At 40.6% G+C, this 19,297-nt stretch overlaps 1 protein-coding gene across 2 annotated transcripts in view; it reads right to left on the reverse strand.

Moving 5' to 3' along the window:
- Positions 1–19,297, reverse strand: part of galnt9 (polypeptide N-acetylgalactosaminyltransferase 9) — a 392,311-nt gene that overhangs the window by 143,573 nt on the left and 229,441 nt on the right. For both annotated transcript variants that reach the window (XM_034171079.1, XM_034171078.1), the window contains one exon: positions 12,448–12,645. In XM_034171079.1, the coding sequence (XP_034026970.1) occupies positions 12,448–12,645 (198 nt within the window). The remainder of the gene's footprint in view (positions 1–12,447; positions 12,646–19,297) is intronic.

Raw genomic sequence — 19,297 nt, forward strand, 5'->3', positions numbered from 1 at the left:
AGCCTCTATTGTTGATGGGCAGAAACCTTAAAGAAACAAGTGGGACAATGATTTCCAATAGAAATCCTTACAGCTGACACATTTCAGCTGGCCCTAGAGGCAGTCTGTCCATTTGCAGAAACACATCAATGGGAAACAAAAATCAGCCCTGCAAAGGTCTGAGGCTGTCTTGTCTTCCCCTCTCTGAAGTCTGGCATTTCACACAAGTATACAGTGCATCCAGAAAGTATTCACAGCACTTCATTTTTTCCCCACATTGTGTTATGTTACAGCCTCTCTACCTAAGGCTCTTCTCCCTCAGTCGCTCAGTTTACAGTGAGGAAAATAAGTATTTGAACACCCTGCGATTTTGCAAGTTCTCCCACTTAGAAATCATGGAGGGGTCTGAAATTTTCATCTTAGGTGCACTTCCACTGTGAGAGACATAATCTAAAAAAAAAAAAAAAAAAATCAGGAAATCACAATGTATGATTTTTTAATAATTTATTTGTATGTTACTGCTGCAAATAAGTATTTGAACACCTGCCAACCAGCAAGAATTCTGGCTCACACAGACCTGTTAATTTTTCTTTAAGAAGCCCTCTTATTCTGCACTCTTTACCTGTATTAATTGCGCCTGTTTGAACTTGTTACCTCTATAGAAGACACCTGTTCACACAATCAATCACACTCCAACCTGTCCACCATAGCCAAAACCACAGAGCTGTCTAAGGACACCAGGAACAAAACTGTAGAACTGCACAAGGCTGGGATGGACTACAGGACAACAGGCAAGCAGCTTGGTAGAAGACAACAACTGTTATGATTATTTATTAGAAAGTGGAAGAAACACAAGATGACTGTCAATCTCCCTCGGTCTGGGATTCCATGCAAGATCTCACTTTGTGGGGTAAGGATGATTCTGAGAAAGCTCAGAACTACACAGGAGGACCTGGTAAATGACCTGAAGAGAGCTGGGACCACAGTCACAAAGATTACATTAGTAACACATGATGCTGTCATGGTTTAAAATCCTGCAGGGCAGCAAGGTCCCCCTGCTCAAGCCAGCACATGTCTAGGCCCGTTTGAAGTTCACCAGTGACCATCTGGATGATCCAGAGGAGGCATGGGAGAAGGTCATGTGGTTAGATGAGACCAGAATAGAGCTTTTTGGAATCATCTCCACCTACCATGTTTAGAGGATGAGAACAACCCCAAGAAAACCATCCCAACCATGAAGCATGAGGGTGGAAACATCATACTCTGGGGGTGCTCTTCTGCAAAAGGGGACAGGATGACTGCACTGTATTGAAGGGACGATGGATGGGGTCATATATTGCGAGATTTTGGCAAAAAACCTCCTTTCCTCAGTAAGAGCACTGAAGATGGGTCATGGCTGGGTCTTCCAGCATGACAATGACCCCAAACACACAGCCAGGACACCTAAGGAGGGACTCTGTAAGAAGCATTTCAAGGTCCTGGAGTGGCCTGGCCAGTCTCCAGACCTGAACTCAATAGAAAATCTTTGGAGGGAGCTGAAACTCCAAACCTGAAAGATCTGAAGAAGATCTGTATGGAGGAGTGGACCAAAATCACTGCTGCAGTGTGTGAAAACCTGGTGAAAAACTACAAATGTTTGACCTCTGTAATTGCAAACAAAGGCTACTGTACCAAATATTAACATTGATTTTCACAGGTATTCAAATACTTATTTGCAGCAGTAACATTCAAATAAATTATTAAAAAATCATACATTGTGATTTCTGGATTTTTTTTTTTTTTAGATTATGTCTCTCACAGTGGACATGCACCTAACATAAAAATTTCAGACCCCTCCATGATTTCTAAGTGGGAGAACTTGCAAAATCGCAGGGTGTTCAAATACTTATTTTCCTCACTGTAGATGGGCAGCCAGCTCGAGGAAGAGTCCTGGTGAGTCCAAACTTCTTCCATTTATGGATGGTGGAGGCCACTGTGCTCACTGGGAGCTTCAAAGAAGCAGAAATGTTTTTGTACCCTTCCTCAGATTTACACCTCGAGACAATCCTGTCTCTGAGGTCTGCAGACAATACCTTTGACTTCCTGCTTGGTTTGTGCTCTGACATGCACTGTCAACTGTGGGACCTTATATGTAGACAGGCCTTTTCAAATCATGTCCACTCAACTGAATTTACTTTAAAGTTATTTGGTGAACTTGTTTGTACCGTACACGGTGCTTTTGACAAGACAGAGCTGAAAATGGCTTGTGTTGCGTCGGTCACTGCCTCCACTCCAGTTGGGGTTTTATTTATTTATTTATTTTGTAACCATTTGCTTGCTTTTCGTTTGGTTGGTGATATAAAGTCATTTAGAAAACTGCTCCTACTGAACACGGTGCTTTTGATAAGAACACAGTGAACAAGACTGACAAATTATTTCCCTGTTTGCCATCACTGTATGTTTGCATGAATCACCAAGTTCACACAGATCATTAAAAAATAAACGGTCTTACAGACCACTTACACATAGACACACATATAGCTGAACACACAAAGTAGCCTATATTCACATTTTTACTGGATATAGCTGCATGTAGTATCTGACACTTTCTCACTGCAGTTCATAACTAGAAACGCAAACCTCCACCAAGGCCATAGGGTCACTGACGGCACATGGAATACCCTTTGGCAAAGAAACTTATTCCACGTCGTTTCACGCATCTACCGTCATGTTTCAGATTCAGTGGTTAAACCCTTAGATCTTCAGCAAATTTATAAAGAGAAATTTTTTTTTTAATTATTTTCTAATAAGTTTAGTCAATGAGAACAAAATACTAAATTATTGTTGTGTCGTAACTTAATTTTTGTTCAGCCTTTGTGACCCGTCTTCATGATGTTAGATGCAAAAATGATGAAACTGGCCCTATCCTGCAATGATAAAGAATCCTTAAAAAAATGACTGGATCTGGATCGTGTTCCGGATCATTACCAAAATTGAATGACTTCTAAGTTAGGCCAAGATACACCCCTGCTAAAAATGTCATTGAAATCCATTGAGTAATCCTGCTAACAAACCGACCAACCAACAAACAAACCAATGCGACTGAAAACATAACCTCCTTGGTGGAGGTAAAAATAAATTGGTCAGTTGAACAACCTCTTTCTCTCTCTCATACAGTCACTCAGTCACACACACATGCACACACAGACACACATGCACACGCAGAGACACATGCACACGCAGAGACACATGCACACCTTCATCAATATTTTTAAACTTTGTGTGGAGAAAAAAAATGCCAAGAACGTTAGGTAGTATAAATAAATAATTGGGGGGGAAAAAAAAAATCACAGTCTGATCTGAAATTTTTTTTAAAAAAGGAAGTTGTGTTGAGTATGACAACTCTTGTTCATGCATACTTAGAAGTTCATAATTTCCTACTACATTGAATCTCAATTCTGAGGCTGTTCTGTTATTCATTCATACACTTAAGAATATTCATGTTCTGAGTTTATAAAAAACTTGTTCTGTAAAATAGTTCCTTTACTATTGTGATCAAAAACAATGAATCTCAATTCTGAGGCTGTTCTATAAATATTCATTCATACACTTAAGAATATTCATGTTCTGAGTTCATAAAAAACTTGTTTTGTAAATAGTTCTATCACTTTTGTGATCAAAAACATTGATTTGAATCTCAATTTTTAGGCTGTTCTGTAAATAGTTTTCAAATAAACAATAAATATAGCAACTTCTGATCAATCCATATCAATTTCAAACTTAAAATAATATACAGATTTAAGCTCCAGGCATTTTGGGTTAAACTACGCCCACACGCCCACAACTTTCTTGATGTGAGGCAACAGTACCACCACTAAGCCACTGTGCTGCCCATATATTACTACATATACCATATGAGACAAACTGTTCTTATAGAAGAATCAAACATGCTCAAAAAAGCAATTAAAAAGTCACACTGCAAAAGTTTTCCACAATAGTTTCATATGCCAGAAACAGCTGTATTTTGTTGGTTCTTAAGTCTAGCTCACTGGAGCACCACAAACCTCCACCAACACCACTTTCTACTTCCACAAAATCTTTCCTTGGAAAAAAAGTTCAAGGTCAAAGTCCTGTTAGAAGTGACTTTTCATAAGATACATTAGATGTGATCAAATGTGAGGAGTATGTATTGAGTTCATGCACTCGAATTGAAGGTTTTTTTTGTAATGTCAGGTTTTTTCCAACTTTTTCAGGTTTTGAATTCTTTTTCAGATAGTTTTCACAGAACATTAGTTATCTCTTAAGCACAGTTTGTCATTGCTTTTTGGCACTTTGTTTATGACTGATACCTGGAAGACAAACAAACAGGCATAAAATTGGAACCTCCATCTAATTTTGGTGGTGAAGGTAAATCCATAACAGAAAAATGAGTGATTGAAGCACTTTTGATTGAGATATAATGCAAAATGTACACCAAATGGGCTTTTCAATACTGAATTTAAATGTCTACAAAATCCAAAATCCGGATCAGATCCAGCTCAAACTTTGTCAGGTGATCGCGAGTGCTAGTCTGTACCTCACCTTCAAATATGAGAGTGATTGGAGCATTTTTGATTAAGATATAATGTAAAATACACATTAAATGGGGTTTTCAATGTTAAATTTAAATGGCCACAAAATCTGTAATCTGGATCAGATCCAGATCAAACTTTGCCAGTCTATAAAGGGTACCATCCTACACAATGCTGTCACATATGTAAGAAATGTCATCTTTTTTGACAGAGTTATGAATTTCTGAAAATTTGTTCAATGTTAACGACCCATTCACACACAGTACAAATGTGGTCGAATTGCACACGAAGTGCACATGAAGCAGGAACTGTATGCAATATGTGTAAAGTCATAGCTGTGTCCAACACCTCATACACCTGTTGCTACAACTATTTGTGTACACCAACGGCTGAAAGACAGAGTGTGCGCTGTGAAAGCCCATTCGATCCCTCTCGCGGCAGGTGTCGGCCAAGTTCCAGCTAACACACACGAACATCTAACACCGCTCGCTTGGCACTTAGAAAATCCATGGCCGTTCGCGCTATTAGCATGACAACAGTCAGCAGACGATCATTTTCGAACTGGATGTGAAATTTGTTTAAGTACCCCACGACTGTGGCTTTGCAAACAGATACAGCGACACGTTGGTGTGTGCGTTGAACTGTCAGGGGGTGTGTACGCTGACAGGAGCGGCTGTGGAGATCTGTGGTTCTGGACGTCACAGCTGGTGAACACGTATCCGGTTTGGATGGACATGAACTAACAACTGTCCACTTTGTTGCGCGTGTGTCTGCTTGCTGTCCTCACGTGGACATACATACAAACATATATCACTGTTGCAATGGGCTGCAGTGAGCATGGGCACGTGGCACACATTGATAGGCTGCCCCAGGTAAAACGGACCGTCAGATCATAACATGCAATGGGCGATCTGAATGTTACATCACCCATGTGAGCTCTGTTCCGCATGATGCAGTGTCTGTCCTGTGACGCACCATCCACAAGACATGCGTGTCAGGCAGGAGACACGTATGGGTCCGGCTGGACATGCCACCAGCAGATGTGGACATGATAAGAGCACCCTGCTTCTCATTTATGTAATTTCATGACTGTATATCTGTGACCATGGGTCATCTACAGAGGAACAGATGGTTCATACTTGTATTGCCTGCTTGACAAGAGGGATTCAATAAAATGCGGTGGTTTTATATGCGTGTGGTTGTATTTTTCTTAAATACATCCATGTCCTTCTTGATATCTGGCATTTTCCCACACCTTTTACAGGACAGCGATGGTAGCTCTGTGGTAACGTTTCTTGCTGGCAATCAGAGCTTTAGGAAATATCAGGTTTGACTCTCGTGGGTGGCATGTATTTTTTAATTTATTTTTTTTACAACAGCTGCGTGATGTGGTTACACACAGCGCACAGCTGCTCGCACTGTGTTCCCTCATCAATCAATCAATCAATCAACTTTTTTCTTATATAGCGCCAAATCACAACAAACAGTTGCCCCAAGGCGCTCCATATTGTAAGGCAAGGCCATACAATAATTATGAAAAACCCCAACGGTCAAAACGACCCCCTATGAGCAAGCACTTGGCCACAGTGGGAAGGAAAAACTCCCTTTTAACAGGAAGAAACCTCCAGCAGAACCAGGCTCAGGGAGGGGCAGTCTTCTGCTGAGACTGGTTGGGGCTGAGGGAAAGAACCAGGAAAAAGACATGCCGAGAAGGGGGGCAGAGATCGATCACTAATGATTAAATGCAGAGTGATGCATACGGAGCAAAAAGAGAAAGAAACAGTGCATCATGGGAACCCCCCCACAGTCTACGTCTAAAGCAACATAACCAAGGGATGGTCCAGGGTCACCCGATCCAGCCCTAACTATAAGCCTTAGCGAAAAGGAAAGTTTTAAGCCTAATCTTAAAAGTAGAGAGGGTATCTGTCTCCCTGATCTGAATTGGGAGCTGGTTCCACAGGAGAGGAGCCTGAAAGCTGAAGGCTCTGCCTCCATTCTACTCTTACAAACCCTAGGAACTACAAGTAAGCCCGCAGTCTGAGAGCGAAGCGCTCTAATGGGGTGATATGGTACTACGAGGTCCCTAAGATAAGATGGGACCTGATTATTCAAAACCTTATAAGTAAGAAGAAGAATTTTAAATTCTATTCTAGAATTAACAGGAAGCCAATGAAGAGAGGCCAACACGGGTGAGATATGCTCTCTCCTGCTAGTCCCCGTCAGTACTCTAGCTGCAGCATTCTGAACCAACTGAAGGCTTTTTAGGGAACTTTTAGGACAACCTGATAATAATGAATTACAATAGTCCAGCCTAGAGGAAATAAATGCATGAATTAGTTTTTCAGCATCACTCTGAGACAAGACCTTTCTGATTTTAGAGATATTGCGTAAATGCAAAAAGGCAGTCCTACATATTTGTTTAATATGCGCTTTGAATGACATATCCTGATCAAAATGACTCCAAGATTTCTCACAGTATTACTAGAGATCAGGGAAATGCCATCCAGAGTAACGATCTGGTTAGACACCATGCTTCTAAGATTTGTGGGGCCAAGTACAATAACTTCAGTTTTATCTGAGTTTAAAAGCAGGAAATTAGAGGTCATCCATGTCTTTATGTCTGTAAGACAATCCTGCAGTTTAGCTAATTGGTGTGTATCCTCTGGCTTCATGGATAGATAAAGCTGGGTATCATCTGCGTAACAATGAAAATTGAAGCAATACCGTCTAATAATACTGCCTAAGGGAAGCATGTATAAAGTGAATAAAATTGGTCCTAGCACAGAACCTTGTGGAACTCCATAATTAACTTTAGTCTGAAGAAGATTCCCCATTTACATGAACAAACTGTAATCTATTAGACAAATATGATTCAAACCACCGCAGCGCAGTGCCTTTAATACCTATGACATGCTCTAATCTCTGTAATAAAATTTTATGGTCAACAGTAACAAAAGCAGCACTGAGGTCCAACAGAAAAAGCACAGAGATAAGTCCACTGTCCGAAGCCATAAGAAGATCATTTGTAACCTTCACTAATGCTGTTTCTGTACTATGATGAATTCTAAAACCTGACTGAAACTCTTCAAATAGACCATTCCTCTGCAGGTGATCAGTTAGCTGTTTTACAACTACCCTCTCAAGAATCTTTGAGAGAAAAGGATGGTTGGAGATTGGCCTATAATTAGCTAAGATAGCTGGGTCAAGTGATGGCTTTTTAAGTAATGGTTTAATTACTGCCACCTTAAAGGCCTGTGGTACATAACCAACTAACAAAGATAGATTGATCATATTTAAGATTGAAGCATTAAATAATGGTAGGACTTCCTTGAGCAGCCTGGCAGGAATGAGGTCTAATAAACATGTTGATGGTTTGGATGAAGTAACTAATGAAAATAACTCAGACAGAACAATCGGAGAGAAAGAGTCTAACCAAATACCGGCATCACTGAAAGCAGCCAAAGATAACGATACATCTTTGGGATGGTTATGAGTAATTTTTCTCTAATAGTCAAAATTTTGTTAGCAAAGAAAGTCATGAAGTCATTACTAGTTAAAGTTAATGGAATACTCAGCTCAATAGAGCTCTGACTCTTTGTCAGCCTGGCTACAGTGCTGAAAAGAAATCTGGGGTTGTTCTTATTTTCTTCAATTAGTGATGAGTAGAAAGATGTCCTAGCTTTACGGAGGGCTTTTTTATAGAGCAACAAACTCTTTTTCCAGGCTAAGTGAAGATCTTCTAAATTAGTGAGACGCCATTTCCTCTCCAACTTACGGGTTATCTGCTTTAAGCTACGAGTTTGTGAGTTATACCACGGAGTCAGACACTTCTGATTTAAAGCTCTCTTTTTCAGAGGAGCTACAGCATCCAAAGTTGTCTTCAATGAGGATGTAAAACTATTGACGAGATACTCTAACTCCCTTACAGAGTTTAGGTAGCTACTCTGCTCTGTGTTGGTATATGACATTAGAGAACATAAAGAAGGAATCATATCCTTAAACCTAGTTACAGCACTTTCTGAAAGACTTCTAGTGTAATGAAACTTATTCCCCACTGCAGGGTAGTCCATCAGGGTAAATGTAAATGTTATTAAAAAATGATCAGACAGAAGGGAGTTTTCAGGGAATACTGTTAAGTCTTCTATTTCCATACCATAAGTCAGAACAAGATCTAAAATATGATTAAAGTGCTGGGTGGACTCATTTACTTTTTGAGCAAAGCCGATAGAGTCTAATAATAGATTAAATGCAGTGTTGAGGCTGTCATTCTCAGCATCTGTGTGGATGTTAAAATCGCCCACTATAATTATCTTATGTACGAAACCATCGCAGCATGTGTTTTTATTTTTTTATTAGTTTTTCTCATAGCATGAAACAGCAACAGAGGAAACAGCAATGTACCAAGCCAACAGTACATACAGTCCAGCAGTGCCATGGACATGGACAAGATGAAAATAAACGGCTGAGCTGCTTAATGCATGCTGTAACTTAACCATATCAGTACACTCACACACTCACAGCTTCTGCTTCTACAGCTTAGCCTACTAACTATATTTGATTTCACTACTAGTCTACATACTAATTACCTTTACTACAATCTTCTCCTGTGATGTCTTATCCTTCGTATGTCTTACTATTTATTATATTATACTTGTATATACCTTTTTCTTGAGGTGCTTGGGTGGGTAGGGAGAGTTCCCTTGGGATAAAAAGGCTTTTTAACCTACCATCCCTGGTTCTCAAGACCAGGCACCTAAGTGGCTCTACTCTACTCTTTTCTACTCTTCTATTTTACTCTTCCTTTTTAGATATTTAGATATACCTTTGTATACTGGCATAGTTCCACCTTAGAATTTGAATATAATATATAAGATATACCTTACTGAATTTTCATGCATGCTGGGCCTTTGCATTTTAACACATTATAACAAACAGAATTCTCATATGCACTGTGGAGCAATTATTGATTATGCAAACAAAGTCTCAGTGTGTAGTAATTATATACTGTTATCAGAACCTTCCTGTACAATGTGCATTGATTATTTATTCCAGGAATAAAGTATGTATGGCAAATATATTTTCACTGTCTTGTTTGTTTTATAGAAGGCATTTGTGGATTTCAGAGAGTTTAGAGCTCAAGTCCACCTCTGAGCCATAATCACATTTATAAAGTGGACACTGCTGGTTCACAGTGATTCCTGTTTACATTGGACAGTTTTCTAATTGGTCATGTCCATGCCAGACTGGAAGCCAGCATGAGCCACAACAAAACATATTCATTTTTGTAACTCTATCGCTGGTTCTTTTTTTAGTTGCTGGTTTCTCTCTGCTGCTGTGCTTCCACGCTAACATGATTCAATCATGCTGCCGTCATGCTGACTGCCTCTGCTGAATGATGTAAGATTTTCTTATTGTTAGAGTGGCTGATTCTGAGTTGTCTGTTCAAGCAAAAGTCACCCTGCTGTGCATGTGGGCCCCATATTCAAGAGATCCAGCATCTCTATGTAGGCTGTTCACACACACACATCACAGCAGATCACTGAGTAAAGTCTGCATGCAAAAGTGTCTCAGCCGCACAGATCCAGGCACATCATTTGATCCAGAGTGTTTCATACAGATTGGTGTTGACTATCAGTCTCCTACCTGCTCCAGGAGGGCACACAGCCTGCCTTTGCTCCATGTCTACCTGCTTTAATGACACCTGGTCAATTAACATGTTTCCCAACGCTTGATTGGCTGAGCACACCTGACTGAGTTAATTAGCTGTGGGCGGAGTCGAGAAATTTGTAAAAGATGCCTGGCAGGTGCCCTCCAGGAGCAGGGTTGGGGAGACCCTTCCCATATGACATTAAAGATCATGACCATTTTGGAAATGCGAGTGTGCGTTTTTTGTTGAATATTATACAAATAATGAATGACTGACTTCAATGGAACAAATATTTCATGAGGCTTCACCTCACTGAATGGTACATTCCAACTTTCACCAAATAAAATGTTTCTTCCATTGAACTCAAACATTCATTATTTGTATTATATAACAGTGAAAATAGATCCTTGTCATTTGATATTTTATGAATTTATAAACAGAAAAAGGACTTACATTTTGGTACTCATCAGTGGTGCTTAACAGTCCAACACAAACTTTAAATAGGAGTCCAAAATTTTTCTCAGTAGTCTGTGATGCCGTCCACTGACTTTGTGTACAGACTGCCGTCTGCTTTCCTCACTCCAGAGAAAAATTGCCTCCAAAATTTGCCCAGCTTTTCATCCTCTTCAGCTCTTCATGCCTCCAGACGGCTTACGGCGTAGTGGATTTGTTTTTCTTTTGTGTTAGAAGAATTAGCAGCATCAATTAGCTCCTTCACATTGTCGTTCGCCAGAAAAACAAACTCCGCCATGTTTAGCTAAACGCCGCCCCCGGTAGTGTGAGCATGTGCGGTGGTTGGCGCATGCAATAGTAAATGCACATGCTTGCGCACGAGTACGTGCGCGCTCACGCACAAAAGCTGGACTCATTTCTGACGTGAGGTTTATTTTTTTGCTGCACTGAGGACATATTATACAAATAATGAATGTTTATGAGTTCAATGGTACGAATATTTCACACACACACAAAATCCACTCCACTGTAAGCCGTCTGCATGCATGAAGAGCTGCTAACATGAAATGCTGATGTGATTTTTGGCTGAACTGAAGAACTACACAAAGTTTTTTTTTTTTTTTTATGGAAGTCTGAAGTCAGTGCACAGCATCACTGGACTACACTCCACAGTGGAACACCAAAATATAAGTCCCTTTTCTGTTGTTTCTAAATTAATCAAATATCAAATGACGATCTATTTTAGCCGTTATATAAAACAAATAATGAATGTTTTACATTCTTCAATGGAGCGAATATTTAATTCAGTGAAAGCTGGAACATACCATGTTATGGTATGTTCCAGCTTTCGTACCACTGAACTCATAAACATTCATTATTTGTATACTGTTGCACGGTCAGTGCAACACAATGGGAAATGGTACGAAATCCATGTCACATGATATACAAGCCACCAATCAAATGACAAGGATCCACTCAGTTATATAAAGTTCACTGAGGCACTTCGGAATCTTTTTTGAGTCCGACTGTTTGTTTCAACCAGGGCTGGAAGCTGTGCAGGAAAGCACAGACAGCGGGGCGAACAAACAGCTGGGCCTGCCTGCAGTGCTTTGGGCACTAATGACTTCTGCCATTGGTAAGTGAAACTAAAATAACTTGATGCCAGCAGCATAGATATAAGACGTTTGTTCATAGCAATGCCATTCTATTCATAAAATATCCAGGACAGGTCATTGGGGTTGAAGGTCAGGTTTCTACAAGGCAATTATATGTATTGTTTACCTGGGTATTCTATCCTAAACACATTATCCTCATCCTTACTGACGCTATCCTGCCTTCACGCACAGGGGTCATATTACCCATCAGTGAGTGATTTGCAAAATAGTCTGAAAAACCAACTCTGAAAGGAATTGTAATAAGAAAAAAAAACAAAAAACAAAAAGCGATATAATATTTTTGCTGCATGGCCCACCACAACAATCTTGTGCTATTCCAGTTTACCACAGTCAGGTATGATTTCTGCCAAGGACATGTGTGATTCACGGTGAGAGAATGACCTTCCTCGATCACTGTGCATATCATGTAGTACAAAATTTGACATTAATGATACTAATAATTACGATACTGTAGCGTTGAGATTCTGTACCACGATGAGGATTTTCTTCATGGTAATTAAATCGGTTTGTGTGTGCGTGTGTGTGTGTGTGTGTGCGTGCGTGCGATGGTTCCACACATGAATAAATCATATCCTCATCCTATCCATATTTCATCAAACATCCTCATCTATAATGAACGGCGTTCGGGAGCTGAGGCCCTCACCTGATGGGGGCCGTCTCATCGCCCTTGTCCAGCCACTCCTGTGGCGGGATGATGTACATGCACCACAGCCCCCAGTTGTAGCCGTGAGCAGCATTGGCGTACTGCTGCACCTCGAACGTGTTGTACTTGATGTTGTCTATGGCGGGCAGAATGATGCGGGTGTGATCCTCCTTCATCCTGGTCAAAATGGGTTCAGCCCTGAGGATAATAAGGAGGAGAATCAAGTATGCAGAGAGATTCAGCAAGGTGAAAAATAGACAATGTACAGAGGACAAAATGTAAAATAATAAAAACTGCAAATGTGGACAATGTAGAAGTCTGAAGTATTAATATTGCATGGGGGTCAGCTGACTGAAATAAGAAAGTCTAATTAGAAGGGCACTTTAAAAACGTGCATCCATCCAATAATACCCAAAACGCTCCGTCTCCTCAAGTTTTAAGTGTATTACTAATTAATAACTCTGCCGTTTTATCCAGATCAGCCTCAAAATTTAATGGTGTCTATTTCAGTCTGGGAACAACCTCTTCAAGACAAATCAGTGCAATACATACTGAACATTCCTTTGAAAAAAAAAAAGAAAAAAAAAAAAAAACACCATTAAGACTCCAAACAACTTTGTTTTGAAATGCTACATTTGCATGTGTTCTCATCCAATCAGCATCTATTCAGCAATCAAAGCAAATCCTGGGTTTTTAGCCAAGTGAAGGACTTCCAAAGCCAGTTTTCTACACTGAATTTCAAATTTTATAAAGTAACCACTGTCAGGAAAACAGAACGCCAAAATGAAGCAAACGGCATGATGTGCAAAGAGAGAAGCACAGTCCACTCTGTGTTCCACATTGATGTTTTGGCAAAGCTGTGGTCCAAAAGTTCGCTGCACTCTTTTGCTCCTGGGCCGATTCGCTTGGTTCATTTTCTTTTAGCACGCATCAACTGGTGAGCAGGGGCTGTGTTCGCAAAACAGCTTCAGGGCGAAAACGGCCTGTCAGCGGAGCGTTTGCATGCCGGCGTGCTGTTTAGGAGAACTTCATGAAGCATTTAAAGGCAGTTCCTCAGTCTGGGCTGAGTTCTAACCCACTGACACTCAGTCTGAGAAACGGCTGCTGAGTCAGTAAAAGATATCACAGCGATGACCTTTTCAAAAATAAATGATTTTAGTTTTCTTTACCAGAGCTTCAAAGGTCCTTCCTCAGGCCTTAATTGTGTTCATGATATTCCAAATCCTTTGTTGACAGAGACAGAGCAAGATCTTAAAAACAAGACGTGAAATTTCAGCTACAGTTTGCCAGTAGGCACATGTGGGACTCGAGCTGAGAGCTGCTCTGTGTTCTTGCATGAAAACCCTTTTCTGCTCCACTCCAGCATGAAGCTCTATATGTCTTGGGATGCAAGGGACATCTTAACGTTTTGCTTGTATTTGACTTCATTTTTACCTCCGCAAATGAAGTTTGAAGAGGTTTATGTTATCACCCGTTTGTTTGTCTGTTTGTGAACAGCCTGGAGCCCACAATTTTTCATATATCTTTATGAAATTTTTACTGAGGATTCTTATCCCTGATAGGTAAGAACTGATTCAATTTTCAAGGTCATAGGTCAAAGGGCAAAGTCAGGAAAAATCTTGGAAAAATCCCTAAATTTAACATGGAACAAATTTTCAAAAATTTATAACTCTGTCAAAAAAATATCAAATTTCTTTCATATTTGAGAGTGTTATGAAGGATGTTGTTCTTTATCGACTGACAAAGTTTGATCTGGGTCTGATCCACATTACAGATTTTGTGACCAGTTAAATTTAACATTGAAAACCCCATGTAATGTATATTTTATATATTTTATATTGTGGATTTTGTGGACATTTGAATTATATATTGAAGAGCCCATTTGATGTACATTGTGTGTCGCGCTGATCAGCTGTTTGTCATTTGTGCTGATTAGGGCGGAACTGTCGGCCGGTTAGCGCGCATACCCGGGCCCTTTATAGGGGCGGACTTTATTCATACCGGATGTTACTGTAGCGACAAGTAGTGGTTGTGGGGCGAGTTTTAAGTTATGCTCGTTCCAACTGACTTTAAACAACTGCGCGTGTACCCGCAAATAATCTGTGAAAGGCAGCCAGTAAGATTTTTGTGTATTAATATGATCACACTGTTGGGCGTCTTTACTTCTGCCCCACGTCGCTACTTGCGCTTGTGAAGGCGCTGTAGGCAACATGGGGCGTTGTTCGTGTGTAGTTTGGATGGGACGATTCGTAGATACTTGTTGTTGTACGAAAGGGGATTTTTTGTGTATGTGGTGTGGGCGTGAATATTCACTTAAATTCACGTGCATTGAAGCTGCAAGCCGCTTGGCTGCGGGCTTATGTTTTTAAATTATGATTTTTGATTGTTACTTTATAGTTTGATAATATAAGCTGCTGATTATTTATTGTGTAATGAGTAATTTGTTCAATCGTGTGGCTGCATCAATCAGTAATGATAATGAGGACAATAATTTGGTGTTGGCGGCTTTTATATGTATTTTAGGAAATGAAATTGATTAAATGATAAGGTACGTGTCGCTAAATTAATTTATTTGGAAATGGTTTATGGTATATTATATTTACAGTTGTGTATGTATGTGTGTTTTAAGGTTTTTTACCTGGTGGCATCAAAGCAAAACCCAATAAACAAGAAGTGGGAAATGTTACAGCGTCATCTGAGTAAAACATCTGCTGCATGATTAAGGAATTGCGGGTGAAATCCGTTCGAGCGTGGGGTGCAGTAAAATAAGGAATAACGCTCGACATTGTGCATTATATCTCAATCAAAAGTCCCTCAGTCACTCTGACAGTCTCAATGAATAGACGAGTTTGATCTGATTCATATTGCGGCTTTAGGGGATATTTGATTCTTTTTAACATTGAAAGCCTTTTGATCTTTATTTTGTAGTATATTTTAGCTAAAAAAATTTTCCAAGGTAAAAAACTTGTGGAATTGGAAACTAGTTTTGGCGGAGGTTTGTACTCTATGAGTGTGCGGCTCTAGCTTTCACATGCAATCCTGCCTGTAATATTACTGGTGTCTGTCTGTAATGCTGCGTTTACACATAACGACGACATGTCACAAATGCCACGAAGTACACATTCTTGGCCGCTGATCACGAATGTGATGATTTGAAACAGAGGCGTCAGGTGTCCTCAGGAACTGCTGCAACCTGTTACCACGCGTTATGATTAATGGCACGTGTTGCTGGCAAATGATCAGGAACCATTACGCACGGTCAAGATTAATGTTACATGCTGTTCCACACTATTGTGCGGAACAGCACATCGTTCCGTTCTGTTACGTTGTGAATGAGGCGAATTGTCTCCACACACACACACACACACACACACACACCCATATTCATCCATCAGCTGCTGAACAATTCAGATCACTCCAGTTTGCTCCTTAAAATCCACAGCAGAAGAACTTTGTGATTGCATGCTTAGTTGAGGAGACAGAGGAGTAGGAGATGGAGAGAGCCAGATGTGTGGCTCGACGCGGCTCTCATCTCGCGTGTTTTCCCAAACATCAGGTACAGCAGCAGCAGGTGGAACACCTGCAGGAGTGCGCTGAGGAGCATTGGAACAAAACTTTTAGCCGACTAGGCGTCACTGTCCTTCTTCAGCATATTGCAGCAATGAATCTGAATGTGGTATAGCAGGGTTTAATTGTGCGCACATCAGAGAAGAACGCTGTCACGCTCTATTAACGATCACCATTAATCAAGATCAACACGCTCAGTTGTGACCTCCACAACATGAGGCGAAATGAGGGTGGTCCATGACATTCGTGGAAGATTTTTTGACAGCCAAAAACATGCTCCACAAAAATCACGAATATCACGCACCAACATGCACTATTCAGATGCATTAAGTCACATCAAGAAGGTCAGGAATGTGCCAAGAATGACGCAAATATGACATTCGTAATGCGTCCTGCCTATGTGTAAACGCAGCATAAAGGTTTAGCTCTTTACATATTGTTTGATAGTTTTGGGCTCATCCTGTCAATGTAACTGTGGCCTTTTCTGGGGTGAGTTTGTCACAGTAACCATGCAGCAACACAATGTGTTTTTTTGTCTTTTTTGGAGTGAAAGATTTCTCGCATGAGAAAAAAAAATGTGATCCTGAGTGCAGAATCAGAGTTTCAGTGTTTGAAAGAGGAATAAAAGTTTAGTGTGACTTTGCAGTTCGTGTCCGCGGTAGAGTACGAGGTCACGCAGGCACAGCTGGCCCCGCAAAGCACGGGTTCAGAGGAGCAGCGTGTCTGGCATAAATTACCATTAACTATGGCCTAACTATTGTATATTTACTACTAGCCACAAGCACAGTTATACATTTAAGCTCTTGAAGGCACAGACCACAAAAAAAGGTTTGGAGCCACCTTCAGCAAAGGTTTCAGTGAGCGCTGTACACAGGTTTGTTTTGAATGGTCAACGAAGACAACACAATTAGCCAATTACAGCATCATCAGCCACAGTAACCGTTTGATACTCACTCGGACATTTTCTTTCTTCTCCATAAAACACTAACTCTGGTGTCAGTTTTGATATGATTTGGACCAAACTTGGTGGACGTCCTGAGAATCATATTGTTGAGTTCCACCTCTTGTCCCTGTCTGGTGTCTTGTTTGTTAAATGTTCTTGCTTTTGATCACTTTACCTTTGTTTTATACGTTTGATATTTTTTGAGTTCCTCCTTGATTTTCTGACACTGATCTTTGGTTGAATCCTCCTTTTGTTTAATGCACAGGTTTTGAATGTCTTATTTATGGTTTAAAATATACTCACCCTGGGTTAATTTTAGTTTGATGTTTCAGTTTCTTTGCGTATGCGTTCAACATGGTGGAGAGGTTGTGTTTTAGTTCAGGATAAATTTGACTGAATCAGTGTCAAATCCATAATGTTGCACTTTCTGACTGCCATTCTTGTATATTCAAAAACCAAATGGTTAAAAATGTCGAATTTGATCTGAATAAAATGCAGCAGTTTCACCCAGAAATACTTTGTCTTGGATATCAAATGCTGTGCTCACGGTTTGAACAACTTTAGGGCCCCTTCACGCATAGTGCGAATTTGGTTGAATTGCACATTAAGTGCACATGAAGCAGGAATTGTATGCAAACCATGTAATTTCATAACAGCTTCCAACGGGTCGTACACCTGTTGCGACAACTATTTGCGCACACCAGCAGCTGACAGACAGAGTGTGCGCTGTGCAAGCCCATCGAACCCTTTCGCGGCAGGCGTTAGACAAATTCCAGATGACACACACGAACATTTAACACCGCTCACATGGCACTTAGAAAATGTGTGGCCATTCACACTATTAACACGACAACAGTCAGCCGTCGACCATTGTCGTACTGGCAGTGAAATTTGTCTCAGTGCCCCATGAGTGTGGCTTTGGTGTGTGTGCTAAAAACTGAAAGGAGGTGTGGTCACCCACTGAAGCAGCTGTGGAGATGTGTCATTCTGGACATCCGAGCTGAACAATACTGTGTTTGGATGGACATGGACTGACCACTGTGATGCGCGTGTGTGTTTGCGGTCATCAAGTCGACATAAATAAAAACATATATCACTATGGCAATGGGCTGCAGTGAGCGAGTGTGCACATGGACAGGCTGAAGGTTGAAACAGACCATCAGATCATAACACGCAGCAGGTGATCTGACTGTCACGTCACCCACGTGAGCTCTGTTCCACATGACACGGTGTCCTGAGGAGCGGTGTCCACAAGACATGCGTGTCGGCAGCACACATGCATGGGCCAGCAAGACATGCTCCAGCAGATGTGGACATGAATGAGACGAGGGAACTGCATCTCATTCATGTCATTTCATGACTGTGCGTCAGTGACCATGGGTCATCTACAGAGGAACAGACAGATCATATTTGCATTGCCTGCTAGATAAGAGGGATTTAATACAATGCAATGTTTGTATATGGTGCATCATTTGTATTTTTTTTTTTTTTAAATACATCCATGTGCTTCCTGATAAGAGGCAGTTTCCAGCACCTGTCACAGGACAGCTATGGTAGCTCACTGGTAAAGTTTCCAACTGGCAATCAGAGCTTTGAAAAGCGTGGGTTCGAATCTCCTGGGTGATGTATTTTTAATTTTTTTATTTTCAGCTGTGCACTGTGTCGTGCAGCTGCTGGCAAAAGCTGCTGGGAAAAGCTGTTGTGTTCCTACATGCACTGAACCATCACAGCATGTATTTTTCTTATTTTTTATTTATTGTTTTCTTCACAGCAGCTGCAGGATGTGCAACCACATCGTGCAGCAGGTGGCACTGTTTTCAGTTGTGGTGATGGTTTGAGCACGCCTGCCCATCGGTGCGATGCTTCATGGTGCGCATAATTCAAGCTGTTTTGCGCTGTTTTGCCGTATTCGACCAAACTTTGCACTATGTGTGAAGGGGCACTTAACCTTTGTAGTCATGACAACTGATTTGGCTCTGGAATGCAAAAGGTCTTTCATACTGAATTTTGACTGTAAATAATTTGACCTAAATGTGACTTTAATACATCCACAAAAGCAGCAGTATTGAGAAGCGACAATGCTGTTGTGCTTTATTGGATTCATCTTAGGATCACATGGTCATAAAACGCCATGCTTTGGCTCAGTTTGTTCGAGATTAGGTAAGCTTTCTGCAACCATTTACTCGTATTTTACTGCTATTTTTCTTTAAACACAGAGATTATAAAACAATATGACACTACATCAAAACTATGACAGCAGCTGGATCGAGAAAAATTAAAGGTCTTAATTTTGATGACCTTCCTTCATCATTTGGCAGAGGTATACAGTAATTGTGCTGC

The sequence above is a fragment of the Thalassophryne amazonica genome, chromosome 5 (genome assembly GCF_902500255.1).
Source record: "Thalassophryne amazonica chromosome 5, fThaAma1.1, whole genome shotgun sequence".
NCBI lineage: Eukaryota > Metazoa > Chordata > Actinopteri > Batrachoidiformes > Batrachoididae > Thalassophryne > Thalassophryne amazonica.